Source organism: Podarcis filfolensis (genome assembly GCF_964270895.1).
Source record: "Podarcis filfolensis genome assembly, chromosome: W".
Taxonomy (NCBI): Eukaryota; Metazoa; Chordata; class Lepidosauria; order Squamata; family Lacertidae; genus Podarcis; species Podarcis filfolensis.
In genome coordinates, this window is record NC_139619.1 from 36,367,450 (window position 1) to 36,390,897 (window position 23,448).

Consider the following 23,448-nt stretch of genomic DNA (forward strand, 5'->3'; position numbering starts at 1 on the left):
CCTTTCTCTATCCTTCCGTTCCTCGTTCCTTCGTCCCTACCTCCCTTTTTCTAATCTTCCTTCCTTCCTTCCTTCCTGCCTTCTTTCCTTTGTCCCTCCCTCCCTTTCTCCTTCCTTCCTTCCTTCCTTCCTTCCTTCCTTACTTCCTTCCTTCCTTCGTTTCTCCCACTCTCCCATTCTCCTTCCTTTCTTCCTCCCTGTCTCTGTCCTTCTTTTCTTATTTCCTTCCTTCCTTCTCTCCCTTGTCCCTCCCTCCCTTTCTCTATACTTCCTTCCTTCCATCGTTTCTACCACTCTTTTATCCCTCTCTCCCTCTTTCTTTCTTTTTCTTTCTTTCCTTCCTTCCCTTCCTCCCTCCCTCCCTCCCTCTCTTTCTCTGCCCTTCCTCCCTTCCTCCCTCCCTTTCTCGTTCCTTAATTCCTTCCTTCAATCCTTCCTTCCTTCTTTCCTTCGTCCCTCAAACCCTTTCTCTATCCTCCCTCCCTTCCTTTCTTTGTCCGTCTCTCCCTTTCTCCTTCCTTCCTTCCTTCCTTCCTCTCTCCCTCCCTCCCTCCCTCCCTCCCTCCCTTTCCCTAACCTTCCTTCGTCCCTCCTGCCTATTCTTGTCCTTCCTTCCTTCCTTCCTTCTGTCTTTCCTTCTTTCCATCTTCCCTTTCTCCCTCTCTCCCTTTCTCCTACCTTCCTTCCTTCTTTCCTCCCTCCCTCACTTTCCCTAACCTTTCTTCATCCCTCCTCCCTTTCCCAGTCCTTCCTTTCTTCCTTCTTTCCTTCTTTCCTCCCTCTCTTTCTCGACCCTTCCCTACTTACTTCCTTCTTTCCCCCCTCCATTCCTCTGTCCTTCCTTCCTTCTTTCCTTCGTCCCTTTCTTTTATCTGTCCTTCCTCCCTTCCGTCCACACTTTCTCCTTCCTTCCTTCCTTCTTTCCTTCATCCCCCTCCCTTTCTCTGTCCTCCCTCCCTTCCTCCCTTTGTCCCTCTCTCCCTTTCTCTTTCCTTCCTTCCTCCCTCCCTCCCTAGCTCCCTTTCTCTAACTTTCCTCACTTCCTCCTTCCCTTTCTCCTTCCTTCCTTCCTTCCTTTCTTCCTTCTTTCCTCCCTCCCTTTCCCTGTCCTTCCTTCCTTGCTTCCTTTCTTTTCCCTCTCTCCCTTTCTTTTTCCTTCCTTCCTTCCTTCCTTCCTTCTCTCCCTCAATCCTCCCTCCCTTTCTCTGTACTTCCTTCCTTCCTTCGTTTCTCCCACTCTCCCATTCTCCTTCCTTTCTTCCTCCCTGTCTCTGTCCTTTTTTTCTTATTTCCTTCCATCCTTCTTTCCTTCGTCCCTCCCTCCCTTTCTCTGTACTTCCTTCCCTCCCTCCCTCCTTCCTTCCGTCCTTTATCCATCTCCCCTGTTTTTCTTTCTTTCTTTCTGTCCTTCCTTCCTTCCCTTGCCCTTCCTTCGTCCCTTCGTCCCTTTCTCACTCTCTCCCTTTCTCTTTCCTTCCTTCCTTCCTTCCTTCCTTCCTTCCTTCCTTCCTTCCTTCCTTTATCCCTCTCTACCTTTTTCTTTCTTTGCTTCCTTCCTTCTTTCGTTCCTCCCTCCCCGCTTTTTCTCTTTCCTTCATTCCTTCCTTCCTTCTTTCCTCCCTCCCTTTCTCTGCCCTTCCCTCCTTTGTCCCTCTCTCCCTTTTTTTTTCTTTCTTTCCTTCCGTCCTCCCTTCCTTCCATCCTTCCATCCTCCTTCTTTACTTCCTTCCTTCCTTCCTTTTTTACTTCTTTCCTTTCTCTGTCCTTCCTTCCTTTATCCCTCTCTCCCTCTTTCTTTCTTTCTTTCTTTCTTTCCTTCCTTCCCTTCCTTCCTCCCTCCCTCCATTCCTCTGTCCTTCCTCCCTCCCTCCCTCCCTCCCTTTCTCTTTCCTTAATTCCTTCCTTCCTTCCTTCAATCCTTCCTTCCTTCTTTCCTTCGTCCTTCAAACACTTTCTCTATCCTCCCTCCCTCCCTCCCTTTCTCTTTCCTTAATTCCTTCCTTCCTTCCTTCCTTCCTTCCTTCCTTCCTTCTGTCTTTCCTTCTTTCCATCTTCCCTTTCTCCCTTTCTCCTACCTTCCTTCCTACTTTCCTCCCCTCCCTCCCTTTCCCTAACCTTCCTTCGTTCCTCCTTCCTTTCCCTGTCCTTCCTTTCTTCCTTCTTTCCTCCCTCTCTTTCTCGGCCCTTCCCTACTTCCTTCCTTCTTTCCCCCCTCCATTCCTCTGTCCTTCCTTCCTTCTTTCCTTCGTCCCTCTCTCCTTTTATCTGTCCTTCCTCCTTTCCGTCCTTCCTTCTGTCCACACTTTCTCCTTCCTTCCTTCCATCCTTCTTTCCTTCGTCCCTCCCTCCCTTTCTCTGTCCTCCCTCCCTCCCTCCCTCCCTTCCTTTGTCCCTCTTTCTCTTTCCTTCCTTCCTTCCTCCCTCCCTAGCTCCCTTTCTCTTTCTCTCTTCTTCCTTCCTTCTTTCCTAAGTCTTTCCTAAGTCCCTCCCTCCCTTTCTATATCCTTTCTTCCCTCATTCCTCCCTTCCTTCTTTCCTTCATCACTCCCTCCCTTTCTCTGTTGTTCCTTCCTTCCGTCCTTCCTTACTTCTGTCCTTCCTTCCGTCCTCCCTTTCTCTGTCCTTCCTTCACTCCTTCCTTCCTTCTTTGCTTGCTTCCTTTCTTCTTTCCTCCCTCCCTTCTTTCTTTCCTTCCTTCCTTCCTTCCTTTGCTTCCTTCTTTGCTTCCTTCCTTCCCTCTTTCCTTCAGCCCTCCCTCCTTTTCTCTGTCCTATCTTCCTTCCTTCCTTCCATCCATCCTTCCTTCCTTCCTTCTTTGCTTGCTTCCTTTCTTCTTTCCTCCCTCCCTTCTTTCTTTCCTTCGTGCTTCCCTCCCGTTTTCGGTCCTTCCTTCCTTCCTTCTTTCTCTCCTTCCTTCCTTCCTTTATCCCGCTCTCCTTTTCTCTTTCCATGCTTCCTTCCTTCTTTCCCCCTTCCCTTTCTCTGTCCTTCCGTCCTTCCTTCCTTCTTTCCTTCGTCGCTCCCTCCCTTCCTCTGTCCTTCCTTCTTACTTCCTGCCATCCTTCCTTCCTTTTTCCCTCTCTCCCTTTTTCTTTCCTTCCTTTGGTCCTTCCTTATTTCCTCCCTCCCTTTGTCCTTCCTTCCTTCGATCCTTCCCTCCCTCCCTCCTTCCTTCTTTCCTCCCTTCCTTCCTCCGTCTCTCCATTTTTCTTTCTTTCTTTCCTTCTTTCTTTCCTCCCTCCCATTCTCTGTCCTTCCTTCCTTCCTCCCTCCCTCCCTTTACCCCTCTCTCCGTTTCTCTTACCTTCCTTCCTTCTTTCCTTCCTTCTTTCTTTCCTTTCTCCCTTCTTTCTTTCCTCCCTCCCTTTCTCTGTCCTCCTTCCCTCCCTCTCTTTCTCTGTCCTTCCTTCCTTCCATTCTCCCGCTCTCCATTTCTCTTTCTTTCCTTCTTTCCCCCCTCCCTTTCTCTGTCCTTCCTTCCGTCCTCCGTCCCTCCCTTTCTCTGTCCTTCCTTCCTTCTTTCCTTCTTCCTTCCCTTCCTATCCTTCCTTCCTTGCTTGCTTTGTTCCTCTCTTCCTTTTTCTTTCCTTCCTTACTTCCTGCCGTCCTTTCTTCCTTTGTCTCTCTCTCCCTTTTTCTTTCTTTCCTTCCTTTGTTCCTTCCTTCTTTCTTTCCTCCCTTTCTCTGTCCTTCCTCCCATCCTCCCTCCCTTTCTCTGTCCTTCCTTCTTACCTTCCTTCGTTCCTCCCACCCTTTCTCTGTCATTCCTTCCTTCCTTTGTCCCTCCCTCCCTTTCTCTGTCCTTCCTTCTCTCCCTTCCTCCCACCTTCCTTTCCTCCCTCCCACCCTTTCTCTGTCCTTCCTTCCTTCCTTCCTTCCTTCCTTCCTTCCTTCCTTTCCTTCTTTCTTTCCTTTCTTTGTTCCTTCCTTCCTTCCTTTCTCAATCCCTTTCTCTGTCCTTCCTTCCATCCTTCCTTCCTTTCCTTTCTTTGCTCCTTCCTTCTTTCCTCACTCCCTTTCTCTGTCCTTCTTTCCTTCGTCCATCCCTCTCATTCTCTCTTCTTCCTTCCTTGTTTCCTTCTTTCCTTCGTCCCTCCCTCCCTTTCTCTTTCTCTTTCCTTCCTTCCTACCTTTGTCTCTCTCTCTCTCTCTCTCTCTCTCTCTCTCTCTCTCTCCCTTTCTCCTTCCTTCCTTCCTTCTTCCCTCCCTCCCTGTCTCTGCCCTTCCTTCCTTGCTTGCTTTCTTCCTTTGTCCCGCTCTCCCTTTCTCTGTACTTCCTTCGTTCTTTCCTTCCTTCCTTCCCCACTTCCTTCCTTCTTTCCTCCCTCCCATTCTCTGTCCTTTCTTCTTTCTTTTTTTCCTTCTATCCTCCCTGCATTTCCCTATCCTCCCTTCCTTTCTCTGTCCTTCCTTCCATCCTTCCTTTCTCCCTCTCTCCCTTTTTCTGTCTTTCTTTCCTTCCTTTCTTCCTTCTTTCCTCCTTCCCTTTCTCTATCCTTCCTTCCTTCCTTCTTTTCTCTTTCCTTCCTTTCTTCTTTCCTTTGTCGCTCCCTCCCTTTCTCAGTCCTTCCTTTCCTCCCTCCCTTTCTCCTCCCTCCCTCCCTCCCTTTCTCTGTCATCCCTTACTTACTTACTTCCTTTGTCCCTTCTCCCTTTCTCTCTCCTTCCTTCCTTCCACTCTCCCTTTTTCTTTCTTTTCTTCCATCCTTCCTTCTTTCCCCCTCCCTTTCTCTGTCCTTCCTTCCTTCCTGCCTCCCTCCCTCCCTTTCTCTGTCCTTCCTTGCTTGCTTCTTTCCTTTGTCCCTCTCTCCCTTTCTTTTTACTTCCTTCCTTCCATCCTTCCTTCCTTCGTCCCTCCCTCCCTTTCTCTGTCCTTCCTCCCTTACTTCCTGCCGTCCTTTCTTCCTTTGTCCCTCTCTCCCATATGCTTTCTTCCCTCCTTCCTTCCTTCCTTCTTTCCTCCCTCCCTTTATCTGTCCTTCCTTCCTTCCTTCCTTCCTTTGTCCTGCTCTCCCTTTCTCTGTACTTCCTTTGTTCTTTCCTTCCTTCCTTCCTTCCTTTCCTCCCTCCCTCCTTCCTTCCTTCCTTCCTTCCTTCGTCCCTCCCTCCCTCCCTTTCTCTGTTCTTCCTTCCTTGTTTCCTTCGTCCCTCCCTCCCTTTCTTCGTCCCTCCCTCCCTTTCTCTCTCCCTCCCTTCCTCTGTCCTTCCTTCCTTCCTCCCTTTTTCTGTCCTCCCTCCCTCTCTGTCCTTTCTTCCTTCCGTCCTTCCTTCCTTCCTGACGCTCTCCCTTTCTATTTCTTCCCTGCCTTTCTCTCTCCTTCCTTCCTTCTTTCCCCCTCCTTTTCTCTGTCCATCCTTCCTTCCTTCTTCCCTTCTTCCCTCCCTCCCTGACCTTCCTTCCTTTGTCCCTCTCCCCCTTTTTCTTTCCTTCCTTCCTTCCTTCTTTCCTCTCTTTCTCTGTCCTTCCATCCTTCCTTCCTTCTTTCCTTCCTTTGTTCCTCTCTTCCTTTTTCTCTCCTTCCTTCCTTCCTTCCTTCTTTTCTTTCAGTCAATCAATCAATCAATCAATCAATCTTTATTATGGTCCAGACACCCAAGAAATCATTACAAATCAATATCAATACACAATTTTCTTTTTCCCTCTCTCCCTTTCTCTGCCCTTCCTTCCTCTCTTCCTTTTCTTTCTTACTTTCCTTCCTTCCTTCTTTCCTCCCTCCCTTTCGCTGTCCTTCCTCCCTTCCTCCCCTCCTCCCTCCCTTTCTCTGTCCTTCCTTCCTTCCTTCCTTTGTCCCGTTCTCCCTTTCTCTGTACTTCCTTCCTTCGTTCTTTCTTTCCTTCCTTCCTTCCTTTGTCCCGCTCTCCCTTTCCTTCCTTCCTTCTTTCTTCCCTCCCTTTCTCTGTCCTTCCTTCCTTCCTTTGTCCCTCTCTCCCTTTCTCTTTCCCTCCTTCCTTTCTTCCTTCCTTCTTTCCTCCCTCCCTTTCTCTGTCCTTCCTTCCTTTGTCCTGCTCTCCCTTTCCCTGTCCTTCCTTCCTTTGTCCCTTTCTCCATTTCTCTTTCCTCCCTCCCTTCCTCTGTTCTTCCTTCCTTCCTTCGTCCTGCTCTCCCTTCTTTCCTCCCTCCTAAATCTTACTAGGATGGACGGGGAAAGTGACCCCAGGGTCATATAGCCCACCCCGCTTGCCAGAGCTCTTCTTCCTCCCCCCCCCCCCAGGTCGTTCAACGGACCCACTACCAAGGCATGCGATGCCTTTTTCGGGTCAGCTTCTATCCCAAAGACCCCGTTGAGCTGCTGCAGCAAGACGCCGCTGCCTTCGAATACCTCTACATCCAGGTCAGCGGTGTGTGTATGAATGTGTGGTTAGAGGGTCCCAATCCTTCCTTCTTTCTAGTTGGCTGCTCTGCCTAGTGGTCCTCACTGCCCCTCCAAGGTGTGGGGTATAAATAATAATAATAATAATAATTATTATTATTATTATTATTATTATTATTATTATTATTATTATTATTATTTTGCTGTGGGTAAGCACTAGACCCTGCTTCCAGCTCACTAGTGTTCTCAGCCCCCCCACTCTAACCACTAGGCGCTGCTTCCCATCCCCCTGCTCTCAGCTCTAGGTGATGTTTCTCCTTCCGCCTCCAGAGCCGCAACGACATCATCCGGGAGCGGTTTGGCACCCACCCCGATCTGGATTCGCTTCTGGTCCTGACAGCTCTACACATCTACATCACCGTCTCGGCTGCCCGTCCCAGCCACAAGGTGGCACTCAGAAACGTCGAGTGAGTGAGTTCCAGGGGGAACACTGAGGGTCATCCAGACCAATCCGTTCCCTCACCCAGGACAGCAAACTGTCCTTCCTTCTTTCCTCCCTCCTTCCCCCCCTTCTGTTCTTCCTCCCTCTCTCCCTTTCTCTGTCCTTCCTTCCTTCCTTCCTTGAGAGCCAGTGTGGTGTAGTGGTTAAGAATGGTAGACTCGTAATCTGGGGAACCGGGTTCGCGTCTCCGCTCCTCCACATGCAGCTGCTGGGTGACCTTGGGCTAGTCACACTTCTTTGAAGTCTCTCAGCCCCACTCACCTCACAGAGTGTTTGTTGTGGGGGAGGAAGGGAAAGGAGAATGTTAGCCGCTTTGAGACTCCTTCAGGTAGTAATAAAACAGGATATCAAATCCAAACTCTGGATTTGAAGGAAGAATAGAGAAAGAAATGAGGGAAACAAGAAAGAAAGAACAAAGAAAGGGAGGGAGGGAGGGAGGAAAGAAAGAAAGAAGGAAACAAGGAAGGAAGAACAGAGGAAGGTAGGCAGGAAGGAAGGAAGGAAGTTGGAGTGCGTGCCTTTCCTCTTTCTCCCCAGGAAGGAGTGGGGTCTGGAGCCCTTCTTGCCTCCCTCTCTGTTGCCGGCAACCAAGGACAAGTTCCTGCGCCGGTTGCTCTCACATCAGCTGAAGGCACACCAGCGGCGCAGCAGCCAGGTGGGACCCTAACCCCCGGGGTGGGACCCTAACCCCGCCTCAAACCCGGGGTCAGGCTGGATGACCCCAGGGGTCCCCCGATTCTCTCCTCGCAGGTCTCCCCCACCCGGGCCAAGCTCCAGTACCTGCATCTCCTCGACCGGCTACCCACCTTCTCCGGCGTCATCTTCCAGACCGTCGGGATGGTAGGGGTTCTGGGTTCTGGTTTGGTTTCGGTTTCGGTTTCCTGGCTCAGAGTCTGGTGCCAGGTTCTGTTTTCTGGTTCCCAGTTCTGGGTTCTGGGTTCGTATTCTGGGTTCCGGTTTCCAGTTTTGGTTTCCAGTTCCTGGTTCTGGTTTCCAGTTCGGTTCGGTTAGGGTTCCGGGCTCAGATTCTGGTTTCAGTTCCGGTTTCTGGTTCAGTTCCAGTTCCTGGATTCTGGTTCCAGGTTCTGGTTTCTGGTTTCCGGTTCTGGTTTCCAGTTCAGTTTGGTTAGGATTCCGGGCTTGGATTCTGGTTCCAGGTTCCAGGTTCCAGTTCCTGGTTCAGTTCTGGTTCTGGGTTTGTATTCTGGGTTCCAGGTTCAAGTATGACTACTTTGACTCTCGTAGGATGGCCAAGACGCGGCGCCCACCATTCTGGTGGGCCCCCGCCACGGCGTGAGCCACGTCATTGACCTCCACACCAACTTGACCACCGTCCTGTGCGAATTCAGCCAGATCAGCAGAGTCCAACTCTTCCGGGAGAACCTGGGCGTGGCAAGGGTGGAGACTGGCATTGTGGATGCCAAGGTGAGCAGGCTGGAGGGCCATCTAGGGGCCATTCTGTCACTTGGATTTTCTTTTTTAAAAAAAAAAATTAATCAGATTTTTGAAATTTTCAATCACATTTTTTCTATTTCAATCACATTTTTTCTATTTCAATCACATTTTTATGCACAGATTTTTTATTTAAACAGATTTTTTCTATTTAAAGCACATTTTTAAAAAATTCTGATTCTTTCAATTTATATCGGATTCTTTCGATTTAATTCAGATTTTGATTTAAATCGGATTTTTATGATTTAGATCAGATTTTTTTCATTTAAAACAGATTTTTCATTTAAATAATACAGTGGTACCTCGGGTTAAGTACTTAATTCGTTCCGGAGGTCCGTTCTTAACCTGAAACTGTTCTTAACCTGAAGTACCACTTTAGCTAATGGGGCCTCCTGCTGCCGCCGTGCCGCCAGAGCACGATTTCTGTTCCCATCCTGAAGCAAAGTTCTTAACCCGAGGTACTATTTCTGGGTTCGCAGAGTCTGTAACCTGAAGCACATGTAACCTTAAGCATATGTAACCCGAGGTACCACTGTATTTGGGTTTTACTATGATGAGAATAATAACATAGTAATAAACTAGAATATTGTATGGTCCTATTATTCCATTAATAATAATGATAAATATTTTATGATTTTATGATTCCAATACTACTTCTCTCCCCAGCCACTGGTGCTTCTGATGGAGTGGCCGGAAGCCACCAATTTTGCTGGCCTCATTTCCGGCTACTGCCACCTACTGGCCAACTCCAGGAAGACGCTTTTCCTGGTCGCACCGCCTCCCATGACCAAGGCAGGTATGTTTCCAAGCAAGGGAAATTCCAAGCAGCCGAGATGCCGGATTTTTCTGGAGGGGATGAAATTCTGGATTGAGAGAATCCAGCCTGGGTCCCTATTGTTGTTGTTGTTGTTGTTGTTATACTTACTCTTACATTTCTCGAACAAAATAGGGACAATCTTAATAACAACAACAACAACAATAACACCCTTACATTTCTCCTATGAAAATAGGCGTATCCTAAATAACAACAACAAAACAACATTAATGCTTTTACATTTCTCCGCTGAGCATAGAGACGTAAGTAATAACAACAACAAAACAACAATTTTACTCTTTCATTTCTCCTATGAAAATAGGAACACTCTAAATAACAGCATCAATAACAGCAACAACAAGAAAACAACAACAATCATGCTTTTACATTTCTCCGCTGAGAATGGAGATGTCAATAACAACAACAACAGAAAATATGAATGCCCTATGGACAAACGGGAGATGCCGGGTTCGAATCAGGCCCCAGGACAGCTTCTTTCCATCCTGGGGGAAGAGATTTGGACTATACAACCCCAGAGCCCCTTCCCCGTCAACCAAACTCACCCTCCGCTTGCTCTCTCTCCTTTTCCAGGCAGAGAGAAGGAGGCTGGGAACCGTAGCGCTGGCAGCAACCGCACCGCTGCGCCGGCAGAACTGCCGCACCGCCACCACCCCGACCTCAACCAGAACCGTATCTTTGGCTATGAGGAAACCCGGCCCAGGACCAAATCGGACCCTGTGCTGAAACTCCTGGGCGCCGAGGGTGAGGACTGCGGTGCCCAGCGCACCCGAACCCGCTCAGTGGACGGTCCTGGACGGAGCCTCGGCTGTGCTGGCCTGGACCTGACGGTGCTGCCACTGCTGGGGAGCGAGGGCGACGAGGACGACCCCGGCGCTGCCCCAGCCATCGCGGCACCGCCACCTGGCTTCGGCGACAACAGCTCTGACGAGGACGACGCCCGGTGCCGGCGGGCGGCACCAAGTGAGGACGGTGGGCGCCAGCTTCCGGTGACCTTCATCCAGGCAGCCTCACCAGGGTCCCGGACGGTCCGGGAACGAGCCCAGGATCTCGACGGGGCGCTGGTGTCCACCCTGCAGGCCCTGGAAGCCCTGGCGGAGGCGGAGAACAGGCTGCTGGCGCCGGCGACAGGTATTAAAGAGGGCGTCGAGCCCACCCCCTGGGATAGAGATTAGGAATAGGGTTATTATTATTATTATTATTATTATTATTATTAGGGTTAGGGATAAGGGTTCAAGATAGGGATAGTAATTAGGACTAGTGTTATTATTATTATTAGGGTTAGGGATAAGGGTTAGAGATAGCGATAGGAGTTAGGGACAGGGATTAGGGATAGCGTTGTTATTCAACATCCTAACGCTCCCCCCCCCCCCGTGTGGTTTCTCCAGATCTCATCGTCCTGGCCACCCTTGACCCCGACTGCAGCCGTGACGCCGACACTTCCCCGAACACCACCTACTTCCTGGCGCAGGGGGTCAACTGGGACGGCTTCCTGGCCCAGAAGGAGCTAGCTTTCTGCTTGCGAGGCTGCGGGGCGCCCACTTCGCCAGCGAAGACCGGGAGGTCCTCGCCAGTGCAGTTCGCCGAGGCCGAACCAAGTCCCAGCGCCCAGGCTTGCCCCTCAAACCCCAAACCCGAGCATCCCCAGAAGGAGACAGAGAGCTGCCAGGCGCCGGCGGAGAGGATTCGGAGATATGCTATGGTTCCCCCGCCCTGGGAAGCGCCTGATCTCGAACTTGAGGCGCTGCAAGGAGAGGACCCAGATGTCCCGGCGCACCCGCAGGTACCCCGGCCGGCATTCCGCTTCCGTAAGTTCTTCTCCGCAACGTTCCTGGCGCGGCTCAAACAGGAGACGGACGAGCGCCGGGCGCAGCTCCGCAAAGTAAAGCAGTTCGAGCTGGAGTTTCTGGAGCAGCTCCTGAAGGGTCCGGCGCCGGGGGGCTGTGTCTGCCCGGCGGGTGCCGGCCCTGTGCCGACAGCACCCAGTGTGTCGCAGTGCAACTGTCGAGGGAGGGAGAGTTGCCCACAGCGGGTGGCGCAAGTCCAGAGTAGCCCGGAGCCGAGAGACACGGAAAAGAGCGCCTCCTGTCTGGGCACCGAGTGTGTGGCGGCGGCAGCGGCCCGCTACGAGAAGCTGTGGCGCCACACCGGTGGGGAAGGGGCCATTCCAGAAGAGGGCAATCCGGCGCTGGATAAGCACCTGACGCCGTGTTTCCCGGAGGAAATGTGCCCACGGCAACTGGCGCCGGGTGGAGAAGGCTGCTGCTTGGTTCCCTCCTGCTTCTCGGCGCGGGCAGTCAACGAGGCTGACGAGCTGTGCTACTCAGTGCTGCCAATCCCAGACGCCGTGTCCCAGACACAGGAGATCAACTTGCGGGTGGCGTCAAGCCTTGAGCGCATCCAGGAGCTGCGCGGCCGGGAGTACGCCTTTCCCGGTGGGTTCTCGGCGGTGAGGCTCGACGCCGAGCGGCTGCTGAGCGCCCTGCAGCAGTGTGCGGTGGCGGTGGCAGGGGGAAACGGGGTGCTGGCGCCGGATGAGGGGCGGCAGGAGCTGGCTCTGGCCTTCAGAGAGCTGAGGGCCGCCTGCCAGCAGGTGGCGAGCACTGAGAAGAGCCCGGCGCAGCTGCTGCCAGCTGTCGCCATGAGCTTCCGGGTGCTGGTGCGGTTGGCGGAGACGGCGGCGGGGGCGGCAGGCAAAGAGGCGTGGCGGCGGGTGCTGCTGACCCAGGTGGAGGAGGTGGCGAGGAACTACGCAGCCCTGGTGAGGGCGGCGGAGTCGGCAGCCAGGCAGGCGGGGGAGGAGCCGGGCGCCCATTGACAGGACCGGCGGCCCACTGAGAGGATGTTCAGGGAAATGTGACGAGGAGGCCGTTCTCACTGAGGTGCCCAGGGCTCCGTCTGCGGACCCCAGCGGTCATCTAGTCCAACTCCCCCGGCTCTGAAAGCCAGGAGGCGGTCGGGTGACCTCACCCGTCACAAGGATTGGCAAAGGAAGGAAAGAAGGAAGGAAGGACAGAGAAAGGGAAGGAGGACGAAGGGATGAAGGAACAAAGGAAAGAAAGAAGGAAGGAAGAAGAGAGAAAGGGAGGGAGGGAGGAATGAAGGAAAGAAGTAAGGAAGAAAAGAGGAAGGGAGTAAGGGAAGAAGGAAGGAAGGAAATGGGGAAGGAAGAACAGAGAAAGGGAGGGAGGGACGAAGGAAAGAAGGAAGGAAGGAAGGAGGGAGGGAGGAAAGGAAGGAAGGAAGGACAGAGAAAAGGAAGGAGGGACAAAGGAAGGAAGGAAGGAAGGAAGGAAGGAAGGAAGGAAGGAAGGAAACAGGGAAGGAAGAACAGAAAAATGGAGGGGGGACAAAGGTAGGAAGGTAGGTAGGTAGGTAGGAAGGAAGGACAAAGGGATGGCGGGACGAAGGAAACAGGGAAGAATGGAAAAATGGAGGGAGGGACGAAGGAAAGGAGAAAGCCGGGAGACGGTCAGATGACTCCACCCATTGCAATGATTGGCACTGAGGTGGCCTTGCCCGGGGTTGGACTGGATGACCATTGGGGTTCCCCCTGGACACAGAGAACCTCCCTTTTTTTACATGCCTGTATATATTATTCATAATAAAGACTATATCTGTATAGACATATGGAAATTACATTGTCTATGTAGAAAGATGTGAAACTTATATGCAAATTTATGCCAATACACAAATCTTCATATCGATCTTGTGTTTGTGACATCTCTCACCCCCTAAAAAATTAATAATAATATTTATTTTAAAATATGGACTATTCCTAAACAATATTAATTAATATTAATCCATAATGATGTTGGTTAATAGTAATATATGATGATATTAGTGTGGACTATTAATTAATATTAATTAACCAAAGCAAGTAATAATATTAAGTAATATTAAGTAGCAAATAATAATAATTGATATTAATATTAATTAATAATAATGTTAATTTAGAAATTCAGACCTAATCCGAGTCCTTCCGTGACTCTTATTTCTTTATGAAATGTGGGGGAAATAAATAATAGTACAAACATAAAAATGTAACAACAACAATATCCACCGCAATACTGTAAGATCATTTTATTGTTTGTATTTGCCCATCTGAGAGGATTACCTGAAAATAATCACAGTTCTTCCTTGATTTATTTCTTTATGAAATGGGTGGGATATAAATAATACAGATCCGGAACACCTTGGAATATGTATGATTTGGTCCCCGAATTTAACAACAACAACAACAACAACAACAACAACAACAACAACAAATTTATTATTTGGCCTGGGTTGCCCCAAAGCCATCATAGTTCTTCCTTGATTCATTTTTTATTTCTTTATGAAATGAGTGGGATAGAAATAACAGCAATAATATATCATATAATAATATAATACAAATAATGATAATTATAAAAATGCTAATAATCACTAATAATGATGAGATACGATGAAACAATAACATTAAATTAAAAAATAAAGGAATTCACCTAACATTAGAGAAGGAAGGCCTGGGGAAAATCTTGTTTTTTTCTGTTATTCCCCAGGGAAAATTGGAAAAAACAGTTTGACATAGTTTGAATATTCCACACACTCCCCCCTCCCACATTTTTTATAGAAAAAAATCAGGGGAAAAACCTGGTTTTCCCCAGGCCTTCCCATCCCTACCCAAGATCTCTGGGCGGTTTGGGAAAGCTTCCGAGAATTGCAGCCAGGAGTCCTGCAGGCTCAGGTTTAAAGATGGGAAGGGCTGGAGGGGAAAAAAGGAAAATTTGGGGGAGGGAACAGTTTTTTGGGGGGTGGGTTATGGTGGGGGTTTTTAAGCCTTTGACCCCCAGAAAAAATGAAAAAAATAAAACCCAGCCAGAGGGGTGGTGTATAAATAAATTATTATAATTATTTAATAAAAACCTGGTTTTTTCCAATTATCCCACACTTTTTCCCAGCCACTCTGGGCAGCCCCCAACATAATAATAATAATAATAATAATAATAATAATAACAACAACAACAATAATAATAATTATAATAATAATAATAACCCTAATCCCTGTCCCTAACCCTTATCCCTATCTCTAACCCTAATAATAATAATCTCAGGTTTAGAGATGGGAAGGCTTGGAAAAAAACGTGGGATAATCGAAAAAAACAAGTTTTTATTAAATAATAATAATAATAATAATTTATTTATACACCGCCCATCTGACTGGGTTTCCCATCTCTAACCCTCCTATTCCCATCTCTAACCCTCATCCCTAGCCCTAACAACAACAACAACAACAACAACAATTATTATTATTATTATTATTATTATTATTATTATTATTGGGGTCCTGTAGGGGTCCTGCAGACTAAGGAATGTCAAGGGATCGCTATAGATTTTTACTATTACTACTAATAAAATAAAAGAATAAAGAATAAAAGACTGGGAGAATTAAGTCACTGGTGGGGTTTATTCTTCCGTTATTTTCCCGGAAAATAACTTTCCCATCCAGGAAAGTACCCCCAAATAATGGATGCTCAGCACGTTGCAAGCTGCACCGGTTGGATTGCTGCCTGGCTCGTTTCTAGAGTCCGCGCGTGCGCACACGGGACCCTCGAAGCCGCGCAGGGCGGCCGCTTCCACCCTTAGACGCTTCCAGCGCACACTGGCACTGGAAACCTCTGAACTCTGCGCAGGCGCGCGTCGCCCGTGGGGGAGTGTCTCACTCGCGGAAGAGGTGCGCGTTGCCGGGCGACCACTGAGGAGACGCCATTTCAAGGAGCCGTCTGCGCAAGAGCACATTTTTTGGCGGAGGTGCGTGCTTTGCCTTCTGCGCAAGCGGCTCCCGGCCCTATTCGCCGCCTCTCCTCGCCCTCGCGAAAGCGGGCCCGTCTCTGCTTCTGCGCAGGCGCAGCTGTCTTGAGTGGGCGTGCCTCTGGCGTGACGCGCCTGGCGCGCCGCCCGAGGTAATATAAAGGCCCGCTCCCGGACGCGTTTCTCGGCCTGCTGGAGCGGCGCGAGGCGGGCGAGCGGCGGGCCGCCGCCGGCGGGCCTGTCCCCGGGGTGGAAGAGGGCGAGGCCTCGACATCGCGCTCGGGATCGTCGTTCTCACCGGCGGCGTCGCTGGCCAGCAGGATGCCGAACATCAAGCTCTTCAGCGGCTCCTCGCACCAGGACCTGTCGCAGAGGATCGCTGACCGGCTGGGCCTCGAGCTGGGCAAGGTGGTCACCAAGAAGTTCTCCAACCAGGAGACGTGGTGGGTTGCGCGGATGCGCGGCCGCCGCGGGGCAGCCTGGGCAGGGTAGTTGTTCCATGCTGGGTGCGAGGTACGTGGTGGGTTGGGCGCATGCGCGGCCGCGGGGGGATGCTGAGAAAGATACCGGTAGTTCTCCGAGGCGGCCGAGCCAATGGGTCCGCGGGGAGCGCGCGGGGCAGGCTGAGAGCTGTGGTTCCCGCAAGGGACGTGGTGGGTTGAGCGCATGCGCGGCCACGGGACAGTCTGGGAAGGGTAGTTCTCTGAGGCGACCGAACCAGTGGGTCTGAGGGGATTGCGCAGTTCCCCCAGGCTTGATGTAATGCTGCGTCTCCAGGGGATTGGGGGCATGTCGGCAACTGTAGTTCTCCAAGCAGGAGATGGGGGGGGCAGCACTTTGGGAAGTGTAGTTTTCCGTGCAAGAGATGGGACAGCACTCTGGGAACTCTAGTTTTTTGTGAAGGAGACGGGGAGCAGTCTGCCTGGCAAAGCAACTGGGCTGTGTACATGACTTGTGAAGAGAGAGGAATGAAACAGGGATGCAGGGGTGTAGATTGATCAAGAATCATATCAAAATAGTTTAAACCCAGTGGAAAAAGGTAAAAGGCGGATCTAGACGGATCCTCGTGAATTCATATGATTTTTTCATTCAAATTAAATAAAACCACCATGATACTGTAGACCATGTCTTACTCTGTAGACAGCATCAAAAAAATCATGCATCCACTATTTCGTGGGGCTGCAGGGGCGCAAAAACATGGTTAAAAAACACGGATCCTCATGGATCCTCATGATTTTTGCACAAGACCAGCTCAAAGTCACCATCAGATCAAACATCATGGCCAGGGGCACAGCATCCACCACAAAAATCACGGATCCACGCCTGCCTGGCCATACCGTGGCCCAAAAACGTGGTTTTGAAGCATGGATTCTCATGGATCCTCATGATTTTTGCACAAGACCAGCCCCAAGGCACCATCAGATCAAACATCATGGCCAGGGGCACAGCATCCACCACAAAAAACTCGGATCCACGCCTGCCTGGCCATACCGTGGCCCAAAAACATGGTTCCGAACCACGGATCCTCATGGATCCTCATGATTTTTGCACAAGATCAGCCCAAAGTCATCATCAGATCAAACATCATGGCCAGGGGCACAGCATGCAACACAAAAATCATGCATCCACGCCTGCCTGGCCATACCGTGGCCCAAAAACGTGGTTCCGAACCACGGATCCTCATGGATCCTAACGCTTTTTGCATTGGGCCAACCCAAAATCACTGTCAAATCACACATCATAGCCAGGAGCACAGACTGCACCACAAAAAACTGAGATCCACGGTTTCCTGGCCATACCATGGCCCAAAAACGTGGTTTCAAAGCATGGATCCTCACGGATCCTCACAGTTTTTGCATTGGGCCACCCCAAACTCACTGTCAAATCACACATCATGTCCATGGGCACAGCCTGCACCACAAAAAACTCGGATCCACGGCTTCTTGGCCATACCATGACCCAAAAACGTGGTTTTGAAGCACGGATCCTCATGGATCCTTATGCTTTTCGCATTGGGCCACCCCAAACTCACTGTCAAATCACACATCGTAGCCAGGGGCACAGCCTGCACCACAAAAAACTCAGATCCACGGCTTCCTGGCAACTCCATAGCCCCAAAACGTGGTTTTGAAGGTCGGATCCTCATGGATCCTAACGCTGTTTGCATTGGGCCACCCCAAATACACTGTCAAATCACACATCGTGTCCAGGGGCACAGCCTGCACCACAGAAAACTAGGATCCACGGTTATCTGGCAACGGCATGGCCCAAAAACGTGGTTTTGAATCACGGATCCTCATGGATCCTCACGCTTTTCGTATTGGGCCAACCCAAACGCACCGTCAGATCACACGTCGTAGCCAGGGGCACAGCCTGCACCACAAAAATCACGGATCCACAACATCCTGGCCACACCATGGCCCAAAAACGTGGGTTTGAAGCACGGATCCTCATGGATCCTCACGCTTTTTGCATTGGGCCAACCCAAACTCACTGTCAGATCACACATCATGTCCAGGGGCACAGCCTGCACCACAAAAAACTCGGATCCACGCCTGCCTGGCCATACCGTGGCCCAAAAACGTGGTTTTGAAGCATGGATTCTCATGGATCCTCATGATTTTTGCACAAGACCAGCCCCAAGGCACCATCAGATCAAACATCATGGCCAGGGGCACAGCATCCACCACAAAAAACTCGGATCCACGCCTGCCTTGCCATACCGTGGCCCAAAAACATGGTTCCGAACCACGGATCCTCATGGATCCTCATGATTTTTGCACAAGATCAGCCCAAAGTCATCATCAGATCAAACATCATGGCCAGGGGCACAGCATGCAACACAAAAATCATGCATCCACGCCTGCCTGGCCATACCGTGGCCCAAAAACGTGGTTCCGAACCACGGATCCTCATGGATCCTAACGCTTTTTGCATTGGGCCAACCCAAAATCACTGTCAAATCACACATCATAGCCAGGAGCACAGACTGCACCACAAAAAACTGAGATCCACGGTTTCCTGGCCATACCATGGCCCAAAAACGTGGTTTCAAAGCATGGATCCTCACGGATCCTCACAGTTTTTGCATTGGGCCACCCCAAACTCACTGTCAAATCACACATCATGTCCATGGGCACAGCCTGCACCACAAAAAACTCGGATCCACGGCTTCTTGGCCATACCGTGACCCAAAAACGTGGTTTTGAAGCACGGATCCTCATGGATCCTTATGCTTTTCGCATTGGGCCACCCCAAACTCACTGTCAAATCACACATCGTAGCCAGGGGTACAGCCTGCACCACAAAAAACTCAGATCCACGGCTTCCTGGCAACTCCATAGCCCCAAAACGTGGTTTTGAAGGTCGGATCCTCATGGATCCTAATGCTGTTTGCATTGGGCCACCCCAAATACACTGTCAAATCACACATCGTGTCCAGGGGCACAGCCTGCACCACAGAAAACTAGGATCCACGGTTATCTGGCAACGGCATGGCCCAAAAACGTGGTTTTGAATCACGGATCCTCATGGATCCTCACGCTTTTCGTATTGGGCCAACCCAAACGCACCGTCAGATCACACGTCGTAGCCAGGGGCACAGCCTGCACCACAAAAATCACGGATCCACAACATCCTGGCCACACCATGGCCCAAAAATGTGGGTTTGAAGCACGGATCCTCATGGATCCTCACGCTTTTTGCATTGGGCCAACCCAAACTCACTGTCAGATCACACATCATGTCCAGGGGCACAGCCTGCACCACAAAAAACTCGGATCCACGCCTGCCTGGCCATACCGTGGCCCAAAAACGTGGTTCCGAAGCATGGATCCTCATGATTTTTGCACAAGACCAGCCCAAAATCACCATCAGATCAAACATCATGGCCAGGGGCACAGCATGCAACACAAAAATCACGGATCCACGGCTTCCTGGCCACTCCATGGCCCAAAAACATGGTTTTGAAGCACGGATCCTCATGGATCATCACACTTTTTGCATTGGGGAACCCCAAATTCACCCTTTATTCAAATATCTTGTACATAACCACAGATCTGACCACAAACATCATGGATCTACTGCTTCATGGCCCTGGCCAGATGCTACCCTGGATATATTGGCCAATTTTTAGGTGGGTGTGTCTGGATGGAGGAAACGGAGTCAGCTGAATCTCTATCCATTAAAGACGGGCGCCCAATGGCTGGGCCAGAATTATTTCAGTTCGGTTTGCCAGCTCCCAGCTCTTCATGGGGCGCAATAGTCACCTGTAGCTGCCATCAGGATTCCCTTTTGATCCTGGATGCTTCTGTCTCTATGGAGGCATTGGTCACAAATGTAGCCAAACTGGAATTTTTGAATCTATGTCAGGTTAGGCAATCGGTACTGTACCTGTCCCTTTCCAACCTAGCCATGGTGATCCATGCAGTAGTCACCTGCAGACTAGACTACTTTAACTTGCTGTACACCTGAGCCGGGGAGTGCAGGGTATAAATGTGATAGAGAGTGAGAGAGAGAGAGATGCAGGGCTACCCTTGAGACTGCTCCAGAAACTCCATATGGTCTAAAATGCAGATGCATGAGTTCTTACTTGGACTTTGTGGAGAGCCCACATTCAGTTGGTTGTTCATCAGCTGGATTGGCTCCAGGTGGAGTATCGAATCAGGTTCAATGTTTTGGTGCTAATCTTTAAAGCCCTAAACAGTCTGTGACCTTTCTTATCTGTGGGAATTATCTTCCAATACACCCCCCATGAGTGTGACGCTCATCTAACAGCAACCTACTGGTGGTCCCTGGCCCAAAACATATCCAGCTGTCCTCAACCAGAGCCAGAGCCTTTTTGGTGGAACGCTTTGTCTAATGAGACCAGGGCTCAGTGCAATCTATCTCAGTTCTCTCACTTGTCATGGTGAGTGGGCTTGCACATTCCTATGACCCTTGTGAGCGAAGCTGTTGGGAATCTCGTACTCCCAGCAGGGTCACCCAAGGCGGTAAGGTCTAAGAAAATTAAATATGCTCAGAGTTCTGTAGTGATTTCATGCTCTTTATTGCAACTTGTAAAACAGTGACTGAATTCCCCCCCAAACCTCAGGCTTTTATATACATTATTTACACAATGAGTCCCGTCTGACTGGCTGATTCTGCTTCCCTCCTGGATCCTGATTGGTCTTTTCCTGCAAGCCAATCAGTTCTTGCATTCTAGGATCCTACTTGCCTATTGTTCTAGGATCCAAGCTTAGTACATAACAGGGAAGGAGCTAGACAAAGAATGATCCAAGAAGTCCTCAACGGCAGAACAGGCAGGTGATAACAAGCAGTGTGTTATAACAGCTCTGAAGGCGGATGAAGGCTGCAGCAGATAGGATCCACCAGTTCGTCGTGACTACTTATGCCATCAGAACAGAGCCCTACTGCGAAGGCTGTGCATTGGTCAGCGTGCACTGATCTACACACATAAAACAAATTCACGCACAGGTGTCTTCCAAAAACCCGACCCAACCCCCCCAAACCCTCCCCCCATGGCCATCACTAAATGGCTACAGGGGCAGGAATGTGAAGTCCCTAGTCATGAACCGACACATGGGCGGTCAGTCGTTCTGACTCAAGGAATGAGGCAGTTGAGCAGCTCAGCAGCTGTATCCATGACTGAGCAGCCCTTTTTAGGATCCACTATGCTCACCCCGAAAAGGGGAAGGGGCTGGAAACGGTGCCCTAAACATAGTATGCCTCCCTTTTTCTCTGACTGGATTACCGCGCCCAGGTGGAATCTCTTTTCCACCTATTGCAGTCGTTAAGAGTCGTCAACAGGCTCATCACAGCTATCTGCCAATCACCCATTCCCACCACCCTTCTGAGTAATACCCCTCCCCACCTTCTCACTATATAGAAGGATCTGGCAACTTCTGTTTCAGTGTATCTGAAGAAGTGTGCATGCACATGAAAGCTCATACCAAGAACTAACTTAGTTGGTCTTTAAGGTGCTACTGGAAAGAAATTTTTTTTTTTGTTTTGACTATGGCAGACCAACACGGCTACCTATCTGTAACTCTTTTCCCAAAGTTTGAATCCATTATTCTGCATCCTAGTCTCCAGAACAGCAGAAAACAAGCTTGCTCCCTCTTCAACATGACATCCCTTCAAATATTTAAACATGGCTATCATGTCATTCCTTAATCTTCTATTCTCTAGATTAAACAAATCCAGCTCCCTAAGTCTCTCCTCGTAGGGCTTGGATTCCAGACCTTTTACATTTTGGTCACCCTCCTCTGGACATGCTCCAACTTGACAATATCCTTCTTCAACTGGACACAGTATTTCAGGTGTGGTCTGACCAACCAGAATAGTGTGGTGGCTGTCAGGGAACTGACATCAGAGCCAGAAGTGGAGGCAAGGCTCCCAAGCGATGCCGGAGAAGGGCCCAGCAGGGAGAGAGGGAACTCATCGGCTGGGGAAGGAAATCAGCGTAACACCAGGGATAAAGGGGGGCGGATGGGGGAATTGGAGAGGGGGCTCCAGGACTCTTCGCCGGAGACCAGCGGGGAGAGCACAGGTCCTCCGCTACCCACACCCACCCTGCGCAGAAGACTTCCGCGCAGGGAAAGTAGGCGTAGACTTGGCGTCAAATAACTTCTTTGCTGGAAGAAGTTCAAGAAACGCCCACTGACTGATTCTGCTAGCGACTGAAACAGCCACGAAGTGAAGGGCTGTCCAGCCAGGAAAAGGTTTAACCAGGCAACCTAGCCAGGAGTGGCGGCAACCTACGCACGAGCAACCCCATATAACCATTACAGGTGGCATTCCTTCACTTGATCTAGACACTATACTCCTATTGATGCAGCCCAGAATTGCATTGGCATTCTTAGCTGCCACATCACACTGTTGACTCATATTCAGCTTGTGGTCGGCTAAGACTCCCAGATCCCTTTCACAGGTACTGTTGTCAAGCCAAGTGTCCCCCACCTGTGCATTTCATTTTTTCTATCCAGGTGTAGTACCTTACATTTCTCCCTATTGAACTCCATATTGTTGGTTTTGGCCCAGCTCTCTAGGCTATTCAGGTCATTTTGAATTCTGACCCTGTCCTCTGGTGTATTAGCAACCCCTCCCAGTTTGCAGTCATTTGCAAATTTGATTAGCACGCCCTCTATTCCATCATCCAAATAATTTATAAAAATATTGAATAGCACCAGGCCCAGAACAGAACCTTGTGGAACCCCAATAGTCATTTTTTCCCAGGATGAAGGTGAGCCACTGATGAGCACTCTTTGGGTTCAGCCCGTCAACCAGTTACAAATCCACCTAACAGTAGCTTTGTCTAGCCCACATTTTACTAGTTTTTTTGCAATAATATCATGAGGGACCTTTTCTAAAGGCCTTACTGAAGTCAAGGTAAGCTGGTACAAGGGAAAGCAGGATTGTAATTACCGTAAAAATTACTGATCACTTTGGATCAGCAGTCTCAACCTAACCCGCTATGTGGGGAGAGCCACGTGTTCCTTTGGAAGGCAAGTGGAATACAGTGTGATATACTGACAGCTGTTTTAAAAGATGTAACTGTAACTTAAAATCCAGTATCAGAAAAAAATAAAAATAGATGGTCCCTGTGTGGATAGTCATGTTTGCATGATGGGGTTCTAAAATCAGTCCTGAAAGTTGACTGATTGAGAATGACACACGCATAGCTTTTGCTCTGCCATTAACAAGGTGAGCTGAAGCAAATTCTTGCCTCCATTTGGGCTTAGCAATATTTCCTACAGCATTCTTGTTGAAGGGCATTGGAGAGTTAGGTGAGGGACACTTTTCTGTTTTTCCATCAAGCCCCCAGACAAGAATGCTACAGCATCAGCCCCAAACACTCAGTCTCATAACAAAAAATACTCAACAGGGTTAGGGCTGAGGGTAGGGGAAGTACAATCATGATCTTTCCAGTCCTCTAGAAGCTGACCCTTTTGGTCATTTTGGTCATGGAGCAAGATATCTGTTCCCAAGTTTAAAGATCTAAACAAGTAAAGAACAAGCTTGCCCTTTACATGCAAAAGCCCTGAAAGTCAGCCCATTGGGCAACTGATCATGGGGCTGGGAGGAGGGAGGTAAGGACTAGCACCTTCTCTGCCCTCCACCTCCAACAGCTACACCGGAAAGTTTCATGATGGGGTTCAATTTGAGAAGCTGAATGTTTATAAAGGCACTTAGCCAATTTCTGCCACAGAAATTCTGAACAGAAACACTCTGCAGGTTCAGCCCCCAAAAGAAACTGCTCTATGGTCTCTGTGTTGGGAAATGGGAACAGATCTTGCTCATCACCAACCTTCCCTCCGCAAATCAGTATCACTATGAGGCTGAACTGAACAGCTTGCTCCAGAGTTTTAAGAGATACGTTTCTGTGGTGTAGTGGTTAAGAGCGGTGGACTCTAATCTGGTGAGCTGGGTTCGCTTCCCCGCTCCTCCACATGTAGCTGCTGGGTGACCTTGGGCCAGTCACACTTCTCTCTGAACTCTCTCAGCCCCACCTACCACACAAGGTGTCTGTTGTGGGGGTGGAAGGGAAAGGAGATTTTTAG

The 23,448-nt window shown here is 49.8% G+C and overlaps 3 protein-coding genes and 1 long non-coding RNA gene across 8 annotated transcripts in view; 2 read left to right on the forward strand and 2 right to left on the reverse strand.

The window, feature by feature from the left end:
- The window catches only part of LOC310753892 (FERM and PDZ domain-containing protein 3-like), a 30,611-nt gene extending 17,895 nt beyond the window's left edge, over positions 1 to 12,716 (forward strand). The window contains exons 9-16 of the mRNA XM_083595235.1: positions 6,213 to 6,332; positions 6,642 to 6,778; positions 7,351 to 7,468; positions 7,564 to 7,653; positions 8,059 to 8,238; positions 8,932 to 9,061; positions 9,671 to 10,228; positions 10,486 to 12,716. Of these exons, the coding sequence (XP_083451361.1) occupies positions 6,213 to 6,332; positions 6,642 to 6,778; positions 7,351 to 7,468; positions 7,564 to 7,653; positions 8,059 to 8,238; positions 8,932 to 9,061; positions 9,671 to 10,228; positions 10,486 to 11,915 (2,763 nt within the window). The 3' untranslated portion in view covers positions 11,916 to 12,716. The remainder of the gene's footprint in view (positions 1 to 6,212; positions 6,333 to 6,641; positions 6,779 to 7,350; positions 7,469 to 7,563; positions 7,654 to 8,058; positions 8,239 to 8,931; positions 9,062 to 9,670; positions 10,229 to 10,485) is intronic.
- LOC310753894 (tigger transposable element-derived protein 1-like) overlaps positions 1 to 23,448 on the reverse strand; it is a 657,443-nt gene that overhangs the window by 574,077 nt on the left and 59,918 nt on the right. The window lies entirely within an intron of this gene.
- The window catches only part of LOC310753909, a 395,356-nt gene that overhangs the window by 126,664 nt on the left and 245,244 nt on the right, over positions 1 to 23,448 (reverse strand). The window lies entirely within an intron of this gene.
- The window catches only part of LOC310753900 (ribose-phosphate pyrophosphokinase 1-like), a 41,425-nt gene continuing 32,979 nt past the window's right edge, over positions 15,003 to 23,448 (forward strand). The window contains exon 1 of one of the 5 annotated variants that reach the window (XR_014543496.1): positions 15,003 to 15,330. Coding sequence is in view for 2 of the 5 variants with exons in the window: in XM_083595250.1 (XP_083451376.1) it covers positions 15,209 to 15,330 (122 nt within the window). In the remaining 3 variants the exon portion in view is untranslated. Of the gene's footprint in view, positions 15,401 to 23,448 lie in introns of all 5 variants that reach the window. The other 4 variants (XR_014543497.1, XM_083595250.1, XM_083595249.1 and 1 more) reach the window with 4 other exon arrangements.